Genomic DNA, 18251 nt, shown 5'->3' with positions numbered 1-18251 from the left:
ACATATGCTTATAAGTATTTTATTTTTTTGATGCAAATTGTAATTTATGAACAGAAAATATTATAATTAAGTGGTTAAAACAAAAACCTACTAATTGCTGGATAGATATTAAAAATTAAAAAGAAAAATGGAAAGCAAAATGTTTTTAAATAAAAATAAATAAAATTTTGTTTTACTATGTTTTTTTTTCAATTAAAATCTAAGGATATTTCTTGCACGCATTTTTTTTAGAAAATTTGTAAAAGGCAGGTTTCCTAGATAACAATATTGAATGTATTTGCCTTTTATGGTTTGAACATATTTGCGTTTGTAAGAGTCGGGGACTATAGTGACTCACAACTCACTCTCAACCATTTCTGTGTGCTAGTCATATCATGTATGGGTTGAAGGACCTACAGTTTTGACAAGAATTACTATTGCAGGATTTAGCTTAAAAATAACTTTTGGATAATCAAACAGGGATTGAACCTTAGAACGCTGCACTGGCGTGACAGTCCTATGCACTAAAAACAAACTCCACGAGTATCTTCATAACCTTGTTTAAAACTGCTCGCACACAGAAATTTTTACTGAAATACAAGAATTTCAAGATAATAATACTGACATTTTAAATTTGAAATATTCTTAGATCAAAGCTCAGTTTATTGAAAATAAATAATAAATGAGCTTAGACTCATTTCTTCATCAAGTTCTTAAGCGATAGAACTCTGAATAAGATTACAATTTAAGGTAGAATTTCGATTTATTAGACTCTCAAGTGAGGAGCTCTGAGATGTTTTAACTCTGTTAAGCAATGTTTTTACTTCTTTTACAGACATGATTTTTAGAATTTCCAATTGATTTTGGTATCAATTTTATTAGTAAAATGTCAGAATTTTAAATAAAAACTGGCAACAGAGTTCTTCAAAAATAGCAAAACAACTTTAGAAATCAATTCCATTCAACCGAGATCTTGAATTCCTAGAACTCAAAAATAATTTCAAACCGAGTTCTACAGATATAATTGAATGTGGATAAATGCGTAATAATAGAACAGATACAAATCCATCGTAATAAAGAATGGAACACAAAACTGAGCTTTTTGGATAAAAATGCAAAACCATTCTGGAACATAGTAAAATTAATTAAGAACAAAAACCGTAAAATACCATTTTTGAAGAATTCTTCTACAACTTTTGTTACAGGTTTTGAGATAGCAAATCTATTTTGTACAAGTTTTTCAAAAAATCACTTAGTTTCTCAGCATTTGGGGGACTTTGTAACTAATGAACTTGTCAGTAAAACAATTGAAAGATTCGATACTACAAACGGAATAACTCCTCTTAATGCATTTGTAGAAGAAGATAATGTAAAAAATGTAATCAAAATGTTGCAAACTCGAAAGAAAGGAGGTCTGGACAAAGTAAAAAATAGTTATTTAAAACAACTGCCTTACGTTGGAATTAAGTATTTAACATTTATAATTAATGCATGCTTTAAATTGCAATACTTCCCTCAATGTTGGAAAAAATCAATGGTTGTCCCTGTGCTTAAAGCTGGAAAACCTCCAGATAATCCTGAAAGCTACAGACCAATCAGTTTACTGAGCAACATTAGTAAAGTTTTTGAAAAAATACTGAAACAACATATTTTAAAATTTATTTCAGATAAAGACATTCTCCCCGATATACAATTTGGTTTCCGGAGATCTCACAGCACATCTTATCAGATTAAAAGAATTTGCAATCATGTTCTAGACCATCGTTCCCGTGGTCAATCAACGGGCATGATATTGTTAGACATCGAAAAGGCTTTTGATTCTGTATGGCACAATGGCATTATATATAAAATGATGCAATTCGACTTTACTCTGTATTTGTGTAAAATTGTTCAGAGTTTCTTATCCGGTAGATGTTATCAAGTTCATGTCAATTGTGATGTTTCTAGGTTGTTATTTGTCGATATCGGCGTCCCCCAAGGCTCAGTACTTGGTCCGGCCTTGTACAATATTTATACTTCAGATTTTCCAAGTCTACCGCAATGTGAATCAGCTATTTTTGCTGATGACACTGCAGTATTTTCATCACATGAATTTTCTCTCAACATTGAGACAAATCTTAAACATGCGATAGAAATACTTGAAAAATAGTATACTAAATGGAAAATAAAGCTGAATGTTGGGAAAACGCAAGCCATCTTTTTTACACGAAAAAGGAAACCTTGCTATCTTCCCAGCAATCAGCTAGATGTAAGTGGTACCACAATTAAATGGGAGCAGTCTGTTAAGTACCTAGGTGTTCATCTCGATTCAAAACTAACTTTTAACCAACATATTCAAAATACTCTTAAAAAATTAGTATTGCTATTAAGATGCTTTACCCTTTTATTAACCGACAATCTCTACTCACAAATGAAAATAAGATTATCATTCACAAGGTTATATTCCCAGCAATACTGTTATATGGTTGTCCAGTATGGGGTAACGCTGCCAGATGCCATTTAAAGAAGTTACAGGTATCACAAAACAGGGTTTTAAAAATGATGCTTAACCTTCCTTGGCATTACTCAACTTTAAGTCTCCATAGAAAAGCGAATGTTGAACTGATTTCTGATAGAATTTGTAAGCTTACAAATAATTTTAATATAAGCTGCGAAAGTTCTGAGAATTTTCTCATAAACCAACTTCTTGCATAATCTGTGATATATTTTAAGTAAAACTATTGCGTTTTTTTTCTTTTTGGTTTATGTTAATGGTTTTTTATCTGTTTTGTTAATTTATTTATTTGTTTAATTATTTGTATGTTTATTTATTTATTTCTTAATTAATTTATTTAAGAATTAATTTATTGCTTATTTATTTAGGTGTTAATTTATTTTTGTTTGTTTGATAATTTATTGTTAATTTGCTTATTTGTTAAATTATTTATTTTTAATTTATTTATGTGTTAATTTATTTAATATTTTTTTTTTATTTATTTATTTATTTATTTATTCTTAATTTATTTATGCATGTATTAATTTCTATTATTATTATAATTATTATTATTATTATTATTATTATTGTTATTATTATTATTGTTATTATTATTATTAGTATTATTATTATTATTATTACTATTTTTATTTATTTATTTGTTTATTTTTTTTTAATTTATTATGTGTTAATTTATTTATTAATTCTTGATTATGATTATATTCAATAATTTGCTTGTTAAATTATTTAATTTTTCATTAATTTATTTGCCATTTTCTTGTATATATTTATTTATTTAGCTTATTCATTATGCTTTTACATTTTAATTATTCATTATTATTCTCTAATTGTTTTATGTAAATTAAATTTACTTTTTCTGGTTTTGCTTATTGTAATACTTTTTTTTTTGTAATATTTTGAATGAAGGTTTTTTTCGTATTTTCCTTCGATTTTCTTCTTAACTATTTATTATATTTTTTTTTCTCCCAAGATAATGTTTCAGTTGTAAGATATAATTATTAAATCTCTGAATTGTAAAATGAGCGGTCCTAGACTTTTTTGAAAATATTTTTTACGTAATAAAGAAACTAACTAATAGAGTTCGAGTTCTAAACATTTTTCAAATTAAGTTCCAAACATCAACTGAGAATTATAAGATCGAGTTTTAAATTTATTTTAGAACTTCGTCAAAAAATTGGCCATAATTGTATATTTGTATGAGTTTACGTGTAACTCATGCAATTATTAACTAATTAACTTGTTTTTGTACTTATATTTTTTAAGTACAGAAATTACTTAGCATCAAGAAAAATAATTTAACTTGATTAAAATTTAAAAGAAAACAAAAAAATATAAAACAATTCTGTTTAAAAAAATGCAAATTTTTAAAAAACTTCTATGAACAAGGTTAAGGGATATTGGTAACAAACTTCTAGCGAAGCAGACAATAGTAAAATAACTTAATTAATAAAATTACAGAAATAAAACCTTCCAAGACTTTGTTTGAAGTAATTATGTTGTTTTTTCGTTGGAAAACTGGTAAAACATTTCTGGAATATATTTTTGAGCTGTAAAGTCCTTTTCAAGAACAAATGCCATTGAATTTTCGGTCTCCAACTGTCTGGGCTATTCTCTGTCAAATATCATTGCGAACAAAATTTTTTTTGGATGTGCAAAAGAAAAATTGAGTTAAATTACTGGCTCCATTAAAACTTAAATATTTTAATAATGTTATTTTCTTGAACACAAAATTTGGGCCATTCTTAAGCCATCTTGCTTCTTTATACGAAAAAATTGTGTCATACACATATAATATTATTTAGTAAGTGTTTTCAAGTTATCAGGGGAATCGACCATTTGTCCGGATTTCTTACGCAGATATACATATACGTATATATTCGACAAGATCCTTGCTAATATTACATTTGGAATAAATATTTTTAATCCGTGCTTAGATACTTTTTGGATAAACATGGTAAGTTTCCTAGGAATGGTGTAAGCTCAGCAATAGGACGGTACAATTTTACTATGATTTGATATATATTCTCCAAAGGTAGAGCTCAAATAAATAGTTTGAAGTCTAAAGATCCTTGGGGAGGTCTTAAAATATGAAGAGAGGTCTGAAGAGGTATCAAAGAATCAAAGGCGGTCTTAAATAGACTATTAAGGAAGGTCTGGATATTTTAAAGGGAGGTTTGAGACAATCAAGGCAGGTTTTGAAATATCAAGTGAGGTTTTGAAATATAAAGAAATCTAAAGAGCTTAGTAGATTCCAAAGGAGGTCTTCGAAAATTAATTGTGGTCTGGAGATTTCAAGTGGGGCCTAGAGATTTTTGGAGGGAGGGAGGAGATTTCAGGGAGGTTTTGAAATATTAAACGCGGTTTACATATTGCACCGTAAGCATTGAAATATCAAGGCAGATCTGAAGACATCAAGAGAGGATCTCTATATTAAAACGATAGTCCAAGGCAAGTCTAGAACAATCAAGGGAGGTTTTAAAATATGAAGTGAAGTTTAAAAACATAAAGAGATATCTGGATATTCCAAGACAGCTCTGTAGAACTAAGAGAAGGTCTTGAAATATTAAAACAGGTCTAAAAATTAAATCGAAGTTTTTAAAAAATATGGTCTACAGATCATGGTGGAGGTCATGAAATATCAAGTGGGCTAGAGGTTCCAAAGGAAGTCTTAAAGTGTGAAGGATCTGTATATTTCAATGAGGGTCTATACGAGAAAGATTGCAATAACAAGAGTGGGTTTTAAAGATTTCAAAGGGAGTCTTATAGAGTCAATGGTCTTTATATTTCAATGGAGGTCTATAGATTTCTGTGGTGGTCTGGATATTTAAAGGGGGTGTTCAAATAAAAATCAATTTTAGTTTAAATACCTCCTGGGTATTTTAAGTAAGGTTTAGAGATTTCAGATAGTTGTGGAATAATCAGGGAAGTTTCAAAAAAATCATGAAAGGGCTGGAGATTTCAGGTCCTGAAATATCAAGCCATTATATCGTAAAAAATCAAGTATTTTTTGAATTTTTTTAAGTAAGGCTAGATAAAAATAAACCGCTCTAATTTCTTCAAAAAGAGTGGTACATTTTTCGAAATTGCACATGTTCTAAAGCCACTGTGAGTCATAAAAATCAAATAGAAATGAAAATTTTGGAAGAATGCAATAAAAATGAAAGGGAGCATTACAAAATTTGATGAATCGTTTAAAAGAAAACATATTGCATATTAAAACTTTAGAAGCACAAATTTACATTTTGTATAAAAGATAATTTATTTTATTTATTTTAGTCCTGGCTTCGAAAATAATTTTGTCCCACACAAATATTCTTCAATGATATAACCGAGAGGCCTTAAAGTCCCAAGGATTGGTATTTATTATAATGAAAGCCTCATAGCATATCATGTATATTTATTACATTTAATTTAATTTCTCAAGACGATTCAACTGAAGAATTTAATCCATCAAAGAGCCGCCCAAAACAAATGACCACTAGTGTACCAGTGACTTTGGGTTTATTTACTCCAGAAAAATTCCCAAACATCTGAAATATTTGTGAACAAATTTTCAAATGAAGTACACATAACTCGAAAGAAATTCCAAAAACTCAATACTTCGAAAAATTAAAGCTTATGGATGCCAAAGGAGTGTATTTTCATTACTCGAGAGTGCATTTGCCCAAATTTTTCTTCCAAAGAAGATCCTTAATACTCGTATACTTCACTAGTCGTAAACCCTTAACCATACCAAAATCCTATAACTTTGTGTCCTTTCAAAGAAACTGTGTCTCATAGTTTGTGAGAGGGTTAAATAATATCGAAATTGGTAAACATTAGCCAGCACAGTTCATACCGAATTTTCTTCTTGAAAATATAATTAAACCGACACGACGACGACCAACCGACCCCATTTTGTGTCTGAGGTTTTGGTCTCTTCTTCATCGTCGTTTTCCGCATAAAATCCAACGTCACACCAACTCCACCCCCCCACCATAAACACACTTAAATTAAGGGGCATTTGAAATTCTATTTATTTGGGTGGTTTTGTTGAATGTTTTTTGGGAATTGAATTAATTAAGAACATTTATACTTTTTTCTTTTGAATAAGAAAGCAAATAAAGTAAAACCTTCAAGGTCCATTTTGCTAAATTTGCATGCGGAAAATGCGAACATAGTTTAGTTTGTTTTTGTTGTTGTTGTTGCAACAATATTGGTTTCTCATCAACAAGCAATTCTATCTCTGTAGAAGGTAGAAATTTGCAACCCCCTGCGCTGCGTTCTAATGGAAAATGTTTTTCACAAGGAAAAAAGATTAAAGCGAAAAGCTTGTTTGTTCGGAAAACCAAAATTAAGTTGTTGCCACCCACATTCATTAAAGGAGGAAGTGGGCTGGCAGCCAGGGCCCGTCACTTTTCTATTCCACAATTTTGGTACCAATGGAATTTTGTTTAATTTTGAATGTGGTTTAAAAGCTGTTAATTACCCGTTGGCTGTACGAGTTTTGTTTGTGTGCTGCGTCTCAGAAACACACATCCACACAAAACACGAGCAATGCAAACATTACTTGAGTACCAAAAAGGATTTTGCTCCTGGCCCTAGTTTTTCGTTCGTCGTCGTTTCCTTAAACATAAATGTGGAATTTTGGTTCGGAACTATGAATATACTTTGTCGATGTTGTTCTCCATTACACTAAAACAACACGACTTTCAGTTACAGGAGACAGGAACAGGACATGCAAAAACAAAATAAGAAGAAGAAAAAAAAACCCAGAAAACAAGAAGCAAGAATATTGGGAAATATTTGTACTTAAACATAGAAAGTTTATGTCCTTCTGACCCTGATGATGTTGATGGTGAACTCTTGAGCGTGCCTTCTTGAATTAATTTTAAGTTATTATATTGCGAATGGGGCTTGTCTATGGCTGTGGCTGTGGTGCTGGTGGTTTTTGGGACAAAGTGTTGGGTTGATGGTGGAAATAAATGTTAACATTGAGGGGAGCCGGAGCCGGAACCGGAGCGTCATCGTTGTCGGATGGAAGAAAGGATTTTAGGATGCTTTTGATAATTAGAGCTTAATGGATGTCCACATTTTTGTATTCAAGAGTTTAATATATGAGGGAAAAAGGGGGAATGGTATAGGTATAGAGCGGTACGTGGTAGGTGCGGAATGATGTGGTAGTTTGATTCGGTTTAGATGGGTTGGTTCTTGTTATAAGGCTGGATGGGGCAGAGTGTGCGGTTTATGTCAGCTTAAATAATGGTTGATTGAAATTTGTTTGAGAATAAATAAGATGTTATTTTGGATCGTTTATAACGCCCGCCGTGGAATTTTTGATTAATTAATTAATTGTTTTCAAATGTATGTACATACATATATGTATATATGAGCGAGTTGTTTTTTATTGTCATACAAATAATTTTGATTAAAAATTCATTATTCGAAAAGCTGTCAAGACAATCATTTACACAAAAACAAGTTGAAAGCAAAAAGGTGGTATTTTAATTCAAGGCCTATATTATAATATTTCCTACAAAAAGCTGAAAAAGGGACTTTCGACAAAAATATATGGGGATCAAGAACATTATATAGAAATAAAACTTTTTATATAGTATGAAAAACATTTTTGCAAAAATGTGACTAAGTTTTTATGAAAATTCTAACAGACAACTTAAAACAAAAGAAAACTTTTAAAAACAACTACATATTGATATAAATTGTTTTAGACTCTAGAACCTTGAGAACAGGGAAACAGTTGCCTTCAATCATTTTCTATGTTACACAAAATGTTTCTATTAATATTCAAAAATAATTGATTTTTTACGACATTAAGGCTTGATATTTCAGGACCTGGAATCTAGAGACCTTTCATGATTTTTTGACACTTCCCTGGTTATTCCACAACTATGTGAAATCTCTAAACCGTACTTAAAATACCCAGGGGGTATTTAAACTACAAGGGATTGTTATTTGAACACCCCCTTGAAATCTCCAGACAACTCTTGATGTTGCATTCCCTTCCCTGAAATCTATAGACCTCCATTGAAATATATAGATCATTGACTCTGTAAGACTTCCTATGAAATCTTTGAAGTCCGCTCTTGATATTCCAATCCCTCTCCTGAAATCTATAGACCCCCATTGAAATATACAGATCGTTGATACTTTAAAACTTTCTTTGAAACCTCCAGACCAGACCTATTTATATTTCAAACCTACACTATAATCTGTAGACCATATTTTTTAAGAACTCTTCATACATTTTCAGACCTCTTTCCATACTTCAAGATCTTCTCTGAAATCTACAGATTTCTCTTGAAATATTTAAATTTTTCTTTATTTTTTTAAACATCATTTCATATTTTAAAACCTCTTTTAAATTGTCTAGATCTTCCTTGATATTTCAAGGGTTCCGCTGAAATCTGAAAACCGCGTTTGATATTTCAAAACCTCCCTGAAATCTCTTGCCATGAAATCCTTTGAAATCTCCAGATCACTCTTAATATTTAAAAACCACCCACCCTTGACATTTCAAGAACTGCCCAAAAATGTCTAGGCCCCACTTGAAATCTCCAGACCAAATGTACACAAAATGTTGTTCTTTAACGTGGGAAGTCATCAGAGTGGGTTTGCATCTTAGCCCCATTTTATGTAGTTGTTTTATTCGGCTTTTATTAGCTATGAGAATCTAAAAGTTATAGCAACCTTGTTATCAATTTATTTAAATCAGGTATTATATGTAAACCCTAAAATATAGAAATCTGTAGAAATTTGCTTTTCCTAGAACCATTTAGCTAAGTCTTTCATTTACTAACTAAGTTGAATAAGTAGTAGGTTGTTACATTGAATTTCTGGAACTGCTTAGTTGGTTTTTAAGTCCGAATTGCAAAGATTATTTATTAACATTAAATCATAATTTCCCATTGTTAATTTGTTGTTCCTTAGACATTCTCCAATTCCACGAAAAGCATACATGTACATAACATTAGTTTTCTAACCTGAAGCTCTTCCCTCAGTTAGTGAATTTGGGTTCAATAATGGTTCTAGGAATTCATTTATTTATTATTCGTCTTATTTGGTCTGTTATTAATGTTTAGTTAATAATATAATTTGTTTACTTGTGGTTCGAGAAGATTTTAAGTTCGCCTTTTCTATAGATCATTCTGAAAGAAAAATTGACAATAGTTTAGATCTTAACATTTAGGGTCTAAGGTATTTCAGTCCAGGAAAATAAAATAATCGCTTTAAAACTGCAATAAGATTACCCTCATCACCCTTTGCATGCTATTTAAAAAAAAAAGGTAATAGGAGAATTTTTGCAGACTTTATCATAACATTTTAGAGTTAATTATTTGAAAAGTTTTTTGTAAGATACTCTGACAGTTTTCATTTTACTCCTTGTTCTTGTATATCATTCATTTAGCAAGAGAAAATTCAGCTAGAATCATCTCCTTCAAAATGTTATTCAAAAAGAAGTTTCCTATATTACAAGAGCTTAATCAAGAATTAGTGAATTGACCCTTAGATCTTAAGATTCGCTTCCAATAAAACATAGAATACAATTATACTACTTATTTGTTTTCTATCAGATCATTGTTATTATAGTTCCTTACCGCTTTTAAGGAATTTGCTACTTTCTTCATTATTAAAAGTTTTTCACAACATTCGAATTTACTAAAAGTTCTTTTTTTGAAAATTGAATACATCAAAAATTATGTAAATTTATAAAGCACAAAATGAAACAAGGCATATATTACAAAATTGAAAATTGAATTATACAAATCAAAGTATAATATAATGAACACACTTTTTTAAATGCAGACAAAAAAAATGTGTTATATTATTTTCTTGGTGGAAAATAATATTATTATTTTAAATAAAACTTAAATATAAAGCCATCATTTTCGGGTATCTATAACCCTAACTGAAATTTGGAAAATATTCTCATAATAGATCCAAATAGTTGCTCAAACCTCAGCTCTGAACTTTAGTTTCTGTCTTGTACGTCAGCATAATTAAGTTTTAATTGGCAACACAAACATCTTATAAAAAGGACAAATCTCAAATAAAGGGTAATTTTTTAAAAGCTATAGAAAAGTTTCACAAAAAAAAAACAAAAACACATACAATTCAGAAAATGAATTAAATCTTTATTTATTTACTTATTCCATCAATTGATCGAAGATCTTCTGATTACAAAATTAATACAAAATAATAAGATATATACAGACCAGACGATACAACAAGATTCTAAAACAGGTAGAATTGTAGACATAAATAAGGTATAGGTATCCCTAAATCTTTAGGGTTCCTCTTGAAGAAACCTAAAAGTGAATTACCTTTAGATAAAATGTAATCAACATGAGATCTCACGTAAGTCTTTGAATCAAAAATCACCTCAAGATCCTTTACCTCAATTACCCTCAGAAGACTAACACATCATAGAATTTATATTCATAGTCACTAAAGGATGAAAATATAGATACACTAAAAATTTTACACTTTGAGTTTTTAAGAAAATTGTTTATATCCAACTGCATTAATAAGCAATCTTCTAGTGAAGATGTTGCCGTGAATACTTTAACATCATCGGCGTACATCAAGCAGTTACAAAATTTTAAAATAGAAGGTAAATCATTTATAAAGATTATAAAAAGAAGTGGACCCATATGACTGCCTTGTGGAAGACCCAACACCACGTCTATAAGATTTGAAACACAATCATCTATTTAAACAGCTTGTTTTCTATCAGACAGGTATGAATCTAACCACTGTAAAAATGAAGCATTCAATCCTAACATAAAAAGTTTTTGTAGGAGAAGACCATGATGTACGCGGTCAAAGGCTTTAACAAAATCAGTATACAGGACATCAACTTGTCTTCCCTTTTCAACATGATTATAACAATAATTGGCAAATAGACTTAAATTAGAACACGTTGATCTAACATTTACAAAACCATGTTCTTTTTGAGACAAGATATTTTTGACAGCAAAATAAAGTCTTTTCTTGACTATTTCTCAAAATGTTAGGGAATAAATTAAAGTTTTGATATTGGTCTATAGTTCTTCACTAAATGCTTAAGACTCTTATAAATGCGATCTATATAAGATGTTTTTCCATTCATTAAGAAAAACACCAATTTGTAAGGACTTATGAAAAATAAGGGTTAAAACACAACAAAGTGAATACAAACATTTTGACAAAAGAATAGTAGGAATCATATCAAAGCAAGTTTTTTTTGACAATAAATTTCTTTTATGATATCCAAAACATCCTGCCCTGAAAAACTCTGTAATTTAAAATCAATCAAAGGAGTTATATCAGGTCACAAGCTGCTTATATTTGTTAAAGTATCACCGTTATAAGAAGTTAGAAAGAATCGAACAAATAAGTCACATGAGGGCTGAATATCATTCGATGTAAGTTCCTCATATTCAATACATTCAGGAAAAGATGAACAATTTCTTTTAGAACTCAGAAATATCCAAACAGATTTCGAATAATGTTTTATATTTGATTCAGTATTAATAATATATTGTCTATACATAACTTGTTGAGAAAATCAAATTGTTTTCTTGACTGAAAAAATACTGCACGATATTCCGAAAAATTTCCGAGTTTTTTATATGAGGAAAATCCGACACTCTTAAGGAATACTTTAAATCATCATTAATAAAAACTAAATAAAATATTCTATTTAAACAGGTTTATGCATTATTAATCACTCTTTAGTTTATATCTTCATAAACAATAACCATATACAAAGTTTATTTCTTTTAGCATGTGTGCTATTTCGTTAGGATATCCTTAAAGAAATGGTTTGTGTATGTGAATGAACGAATCCAGTGCACAAACCATTTGTTTCGTTAAATTTTTGTTCGGGTGTTTTATACTTTTTGGGATGAGTTATCTATCATGTCATGAGCGCGTTTTAATATGAGCTACGCCAGTCCACGCAATTTATCTCATACCATGACTCATACCGAAATAAAAACAACTCATAACATGTAAATGTCGATTACCAATGTTATCGACGATTTAAGTTTTGTATTATTTCTAATAATTGGGTTTAGCGTTAATTCAAATTTGTCTCATTTGTTTTCAATAAGCGGTACTTATAAGATTAAGGACTTGTATATACAAAAAATTAAAAGACGTTTAACAATGCGACGCTATTTTTTGGTTCAAGAAAAACTACCTATTGTTTACACCACCCTTTAAGAGGCAAATTCATTTTCGATTTCATCATCTTTTTTAAATTCCTGATCGAATTCCAATTTTGATTTCGAAAGATATTTACAGTACCTGGGTACCTAACTTTTGTTATTCTCCATTAAGAAAACAACAACAAAGTCAAAACAACAGCATCTTCATTACACTATCTGTCTTTTCTTATAAGGATCAATATTAAAATAGCCTCTGGGTAAAAATGCAAGTAGTGCAATAGTCTTTAACTATGTCTGTATAAACACATATAAATAGATAGATATGTAGCTGAACTGTACTGACGAAATGAAGTCGAAGTCGATACACAATATTTTCTGTGTTAAACCATTTCTTGTTTGACATCTTCGTAGATAAACACAATTTTCATTTTTTCTCAGAATCAAATGCATGCTCGTATATATATTATAACAAATACACAAAGACACTCACATAAATACAAACAAACTTGTATAGATTTAATGCTTCCTCTTTTCACTGTCTTGAGTTGATTTTATTTGCTGCTATCCCGAAGGAAGCTATCTTTCTCCATACCTACTCTGTAGCTGTTTCTATATAACGTAGAATCAGCTTCCCGAGTTTCAATTGCCTTTACAAAGTTTCAACAAAATCGAATGTAATTTGAAAATTTTCTCCTTTCAATTGGTTGCATGGATGTTGTGTTGTTTGGGAATGACTCGACAGTCGACTGAGAGCTAACGCCATCCATGGTAAGGATATATGCGGTGATGGCTTAGATATTGCTATATTGCCAATACCTTAGTATCTTATACCATAGGTTTTGTGAGCTGCCTTTAGCTTTGCTTACACTCTGATGTCTGCCAATATACTACAGACTTCTAGATACAACAAAGAGATTCACAATAACAACAACAACAAACAGTGCCATCAGAATTACTAGGCGAGTAGATATAGCTGCTGCCGAGCGATGGTAGAGCTGCTTCTGTAACAGCAGTGTGTAACAGCACAAAACACAGAATAAGAAAGGAAGCGGAAGCCACTCTATGGTAAAGTTAAAACTGTATATGTGTGTTGTTTGAGGATTTCTTGAGTTTTTGCAAAAGAAACTTATTGGCCACCTTAATCCAAAGAATGCACTCATTTTACTGCTTCCTTACCCTCTGTATCTATCTATCTATGTATGTCTGTATATAGGTATATCATCTATCTATCTTTCTTTGGTTGTTTTTGTTTGTATCACGATGAGTTTAGATCTGGAGACCACTTCTATGGTAGCTGCTGCACTTTGCAGCAAATTGATGTTGAGCCTTGGACTTTATTGAGTGTGTACTTAAACGGGAAGCACACAGTACAACCAGGATAGGAGGATGTGAAAGCTGAACTGAAAGGGATGTGAGATGGAGTAGAAGTCTACATGAGGATTTTGTTGATGATAACACCACCGCCATTGGGCAGATATGGATAGACTACTCTCAGCTTAGACAAAGTGAAAATGGTTCTGCACACTTGAAGTAGCTCCTTTATACAATTGCACACTTTTGGTTCGTAAAAAATAACTGGTGTACGCACTTACACTGAAAGAAATTACATATGTTATTAAATTGTCAATACAATTAATGAACGCATTAGGGACTAGTTTTTTGAGAAATATTTTAGTTTTTAACAAAACTTTGAAAAATGTTGGTTCATTTCTTAAAATCGGTTGATTGATTTAATCCTTAATTGACATCATCAAACGTTATTAAAAATTAACTTTACAATTGTATTTTAAGTTTATGGTTTTAGAATGACAAGAATAGTTCGTTTTTTATTCTAGACCGTATCGTTAGATGACGTATTTTAATTAAATCTTCGGAATCAGAGGGCACAAGTTGTGGCACCTTGTTACAGGAACATCTTAGCTGATCTTTGAACCCCCCTCTAACTGCGGATCCAATATATTAAAACACAAATATAAAATTTTTCAAATTTGTCTAACATAGTTGATGACATGTATTCTATTAAATTTCCGCTCTGAAGCCAAAACAGTTTTTGAGATACACCACTTCTAAAATCGCAAAAATCACAACAAACCGTAATTGACTGACTCAACAAAATAATGATCACTTCTTGACATCGTGAGCATTAGGAAAGGCAATTAGAATTCCTGAATATTGCAATGACTAAGAAAGATTGAGTGCGGTAAAGCAATCCATATTCGTGTAGTACGGACTAGGAACGAATCTCTGTACTTGACAGTAGAATGAAGTTGGTATACAGACTATCATCTCACAACCGTAAATAGTACGGCGGAACTGTTTAGGCAAAGGAAAGGAACTGACCATCCATAGATATTGGAAGAAGCGGAAAATAGCTTTAATGATGCAAGACAAAATTGACTTTTAGCAGCATTGAATTCCACGCCGATTGTTTATTTCTAATTAATACTCATATAATTCCAAAGAGGGGCGTGAGATTGAAAACGTGTATAAGAAGCTAAAAGTACTATCGTCAGCGAAACAACGAATTGGATGAGAAGTTTCAGGCAGATCATTAATAAAAATGAGAAAGAGTATTGGTAACAGAACAATGCCCTTGAGCTCACCAGATTTTATTTTGTTGATTTCAGAATAAGGCCTATCCAATACAATATATTGAACGGTTCATAAGTTTATTTATAATCCAACAAAGGAGAAATCCAAAATATGATGTTAAGTAGGCGTGTTATGCACCCACTTTTCTTGTATTTTGAATCGTTTATACAAACATACTTCTAATTTTTTTTTATAAGATTTACAAGCAGTCAAGTGGTTATTAGTACCCTTTATATGTTAACATTTAAACACAGTACGAGCGTTGGGGAAAAAGGGAAGGAAGGTCTTAAAGTTCTGAACATCAAAATGGGAGGGAAAATAGGGTTGGCCAAAGCATTCCACATTCTCGATGTGCGTTTTAAGAAAGAATCTCTATACTTGACAGTACGCTCGAAATTGAGCCCAAGGTTAAACTGATGAGCATTCCTAGAAGTGCGAGTATTACGGCTGAATCGTTGAAGGGGTGGAATGCAACTAATTCGACAGAACACTGTTCTTAAAAATATCGATAAAATAACGAAAGGCATGAAACATTTCGGCGTGTTCTACCGATGTAAATGTTTCGATCATAGTTCTGCCGCCTATCATTTTTAAAGCCCTTTTTTGAATTCTATCCAAGAGATTTAAAATTGTTTTAGGGGCACCTGCCCAGATATGCGAATTATATTTAAGCTTTGGACGGATGAAAGCTTTGTAGATTATAGCCAGATCAGAAGGTGTGAAAAATTTCTTGCATTGTCGGATAAATCCTTAGCATCTGGCAGCATTTTTGTCGATATCGAATATGTGATCATTCCATAAGAGGTGATATGTAATACACATACCAAGTAACTGATAGTTGATTGGTTTCCTGGATGTAAGTGCCACTCATAGATAGTGGCATCGGGGGTGCGTTACACTTTAATGACAGGAGAAAGCATTGAGTCTTCGAAGCATTAACTTCTACACGGTTTTTGATTCCCCATTAGACAATGCTGTCAAGATCAGAATTTAATGAGCGTATCATACGCTGCCTTTGAAGTTCCACAATCCACATCCAAATGCCATGGATTTGAATCTAGAAACTAATATGAAAAGCTGACGGTACTGTGGGCGAAACAATTTAATGGTTTAAAAGTGACAGACAAGAGATCATTTATGAATAAAAGGAAGAGAGTCGGAGACAAATAGAGCCCTGGGGGACACCACCATTTATTTTATGAATTTCAGACTTGAAATCATCTAATAAAACTTATATTGAACTGTTATTAAGGTAATTTCTCATCCAACGATACCATAAGCACGCATGTTTGATAAGACAGCTTGGTGCCAAACTCTATCAAATGCTTTTGAAATATCAAGTGCAATAATATAACTTTCTCCAAAACGATGTAAAGATTTGATCCACTGTTCGGTGAGATGAACCATGAGATCACCAGTGAAACTATTGCTACGAGAGCCATACTGTCGGTCATTAAGAAGTTTCCGTTCTTCAAGATATTTCTTAATCTGAAAATTTATCAGCGTTTCCATGACCTTGAAAAGAATGATGAAATTCACCAGAGTGGAAGGGATTGGTGGATATAAAAACTCTAAAGCTATATCACCAGGGGCTTCTGCAAAAGCAGTAAAATTAAAAAAAACTTATTAAGTCTTCAGCAAAAAAGTAATGAGATCTAAGTTATAAATTTACATAAGTTTTCGAAAGGTTATATTGAATCAACTTTTTCAATAATGACAAATAAATGCTGTTGAACTTATTACTTTTTCAAATATTTGAAGTATCAACAATTTCAGATCTTAAATAATTTCTTTGAGTGTAAGAGGCAATTCTTGTCGGATTTAGTCCTGGCCAGTGGGGCAATGGGCAATAACGCCGCCGCGGATAAACTGAATAATAGCAGTTAACTCCATATATAAAACATAGAATTATCTATTAACCTCTTACTGATTGCAATTCAAGTTGAACACAGAGTGGAAGTTGCCTTCTTTGATGTAGACCTCTATACTCTGAAGTTGCAACAAACACTAAATAAAACTTAGAAAAACCAACTGAAAAATCTCACCATTTTCTAATGTTGGAAACTAAATCATAGCTTCGAATAAAATATATGAAAAAGAACCAAGACTTTGCTTGGCACACAATACTACTGACTAAGATACCAAATTTATTTTCTCAAGACAAAAGAAAAATGATTTTTGTCTTTCATCAATATGATCAGATTGTGTGTACATGCGATAAGGCTCCTTAAGGGCTTAATAAAGTTTAACAAAAACAATAAAGACTTTCTAAAATAAATATCCAATGTTACATAAAATAAGCTTCATCATGCTCTACCGTACCGATATAGTATAGATGCTGCGTTGCACAGCTTATGTACGTTTATTATTATTAAATCGGAAATTTTCCATTTATTCCGCTTAAAGGTATATGTGAGTGTATTTGAAGCATTTCATATTTTCTCCGAAGATTCTGTGTGTAAGTGTGTAGGTAATAAGTGAAGCGTTATTCATGACTTTGATTTTCTCTCTCAACCGAGAATTGCATATTTATTGTGCATAAGAAATTATAAAGGACAACGATGAAGATGATTCTGATGGTGATGGTGATGGTGATGGAAAATAACCTTAAACGGACGAACATAATGGACGAATAACAAAATAAAGGATGAAGAACATTTTCTTCGAATCAATGCATCGAATGAAATATTCATGAAACATCATCATAATAGTCTATGTAATTTGGAAAAACGGACGGAGGATATATTTTCGAAAGTAAGTACCTGCATCAAATAATATTCGGACGATAAGGACATAATATCGAACTATATGTATCGTACCCGTATATACTTTTAAAGTTTAAATTTTATTTTATTATTCAGAATTGTTGATGCATTTTGATTTGATGTTTTAATACTTTCCAGTATAAGATTATATTTGTGAATATATCAGAAATGTGGTTAAAAATTATTGCCAAGTCTATTTTTGAAAAGTTAAATCTCCCTTTCTTCTCAAAATAGTGTAGTTCAATATTCATAACGCCTAGATGGCATATA

At 31.2% G+C, this 18251-nt stretch overlaps 1 protein-coding gene across 1 annotated transcript in view; it reads left to right on the top strand.

Moving 5' to 3' along the window:
* The window catches only part of LOC129948278 (mucin-2-like), a 45835-nt gene extending 28732 nt beyond the window's left edge, over positions 1 to 17103 (top strand). Inside the window, exon 3 of the mRNA XM_056059220.1 lies at positions 16993 to 17103. Within this exon, the coding sequence (XP_055915195.1) occupies positions 16993 to 17103 (111 nt within the window). The remainder of the gene's footprint in view (positions 1 to 16992) is intronic.
* The last annotated feature ends 1148 nt before the right edge of the window (positions 17104 to 18251 follow it).

The sequence above is a fragment of the Eupeodes corollae genome, chromosome 1 (assembly GCF_945859685.1).
Source record: "Eupeodes corollae chromosome 1, idEupCoro1.1, whole genome shotgun sequence".
NCBI classification, from domain to species: Eukaryota; Metazoa; Arthropoda; class Insecta; order Diptera; family Syrphidae; genus Eupeodes; species Eupeodes corollae.
The sequence above is the reverse complement of the archived record's forward strand: the minus strand, read 5'-3'. Positions and strand labels throughout refer to the sequence as shown.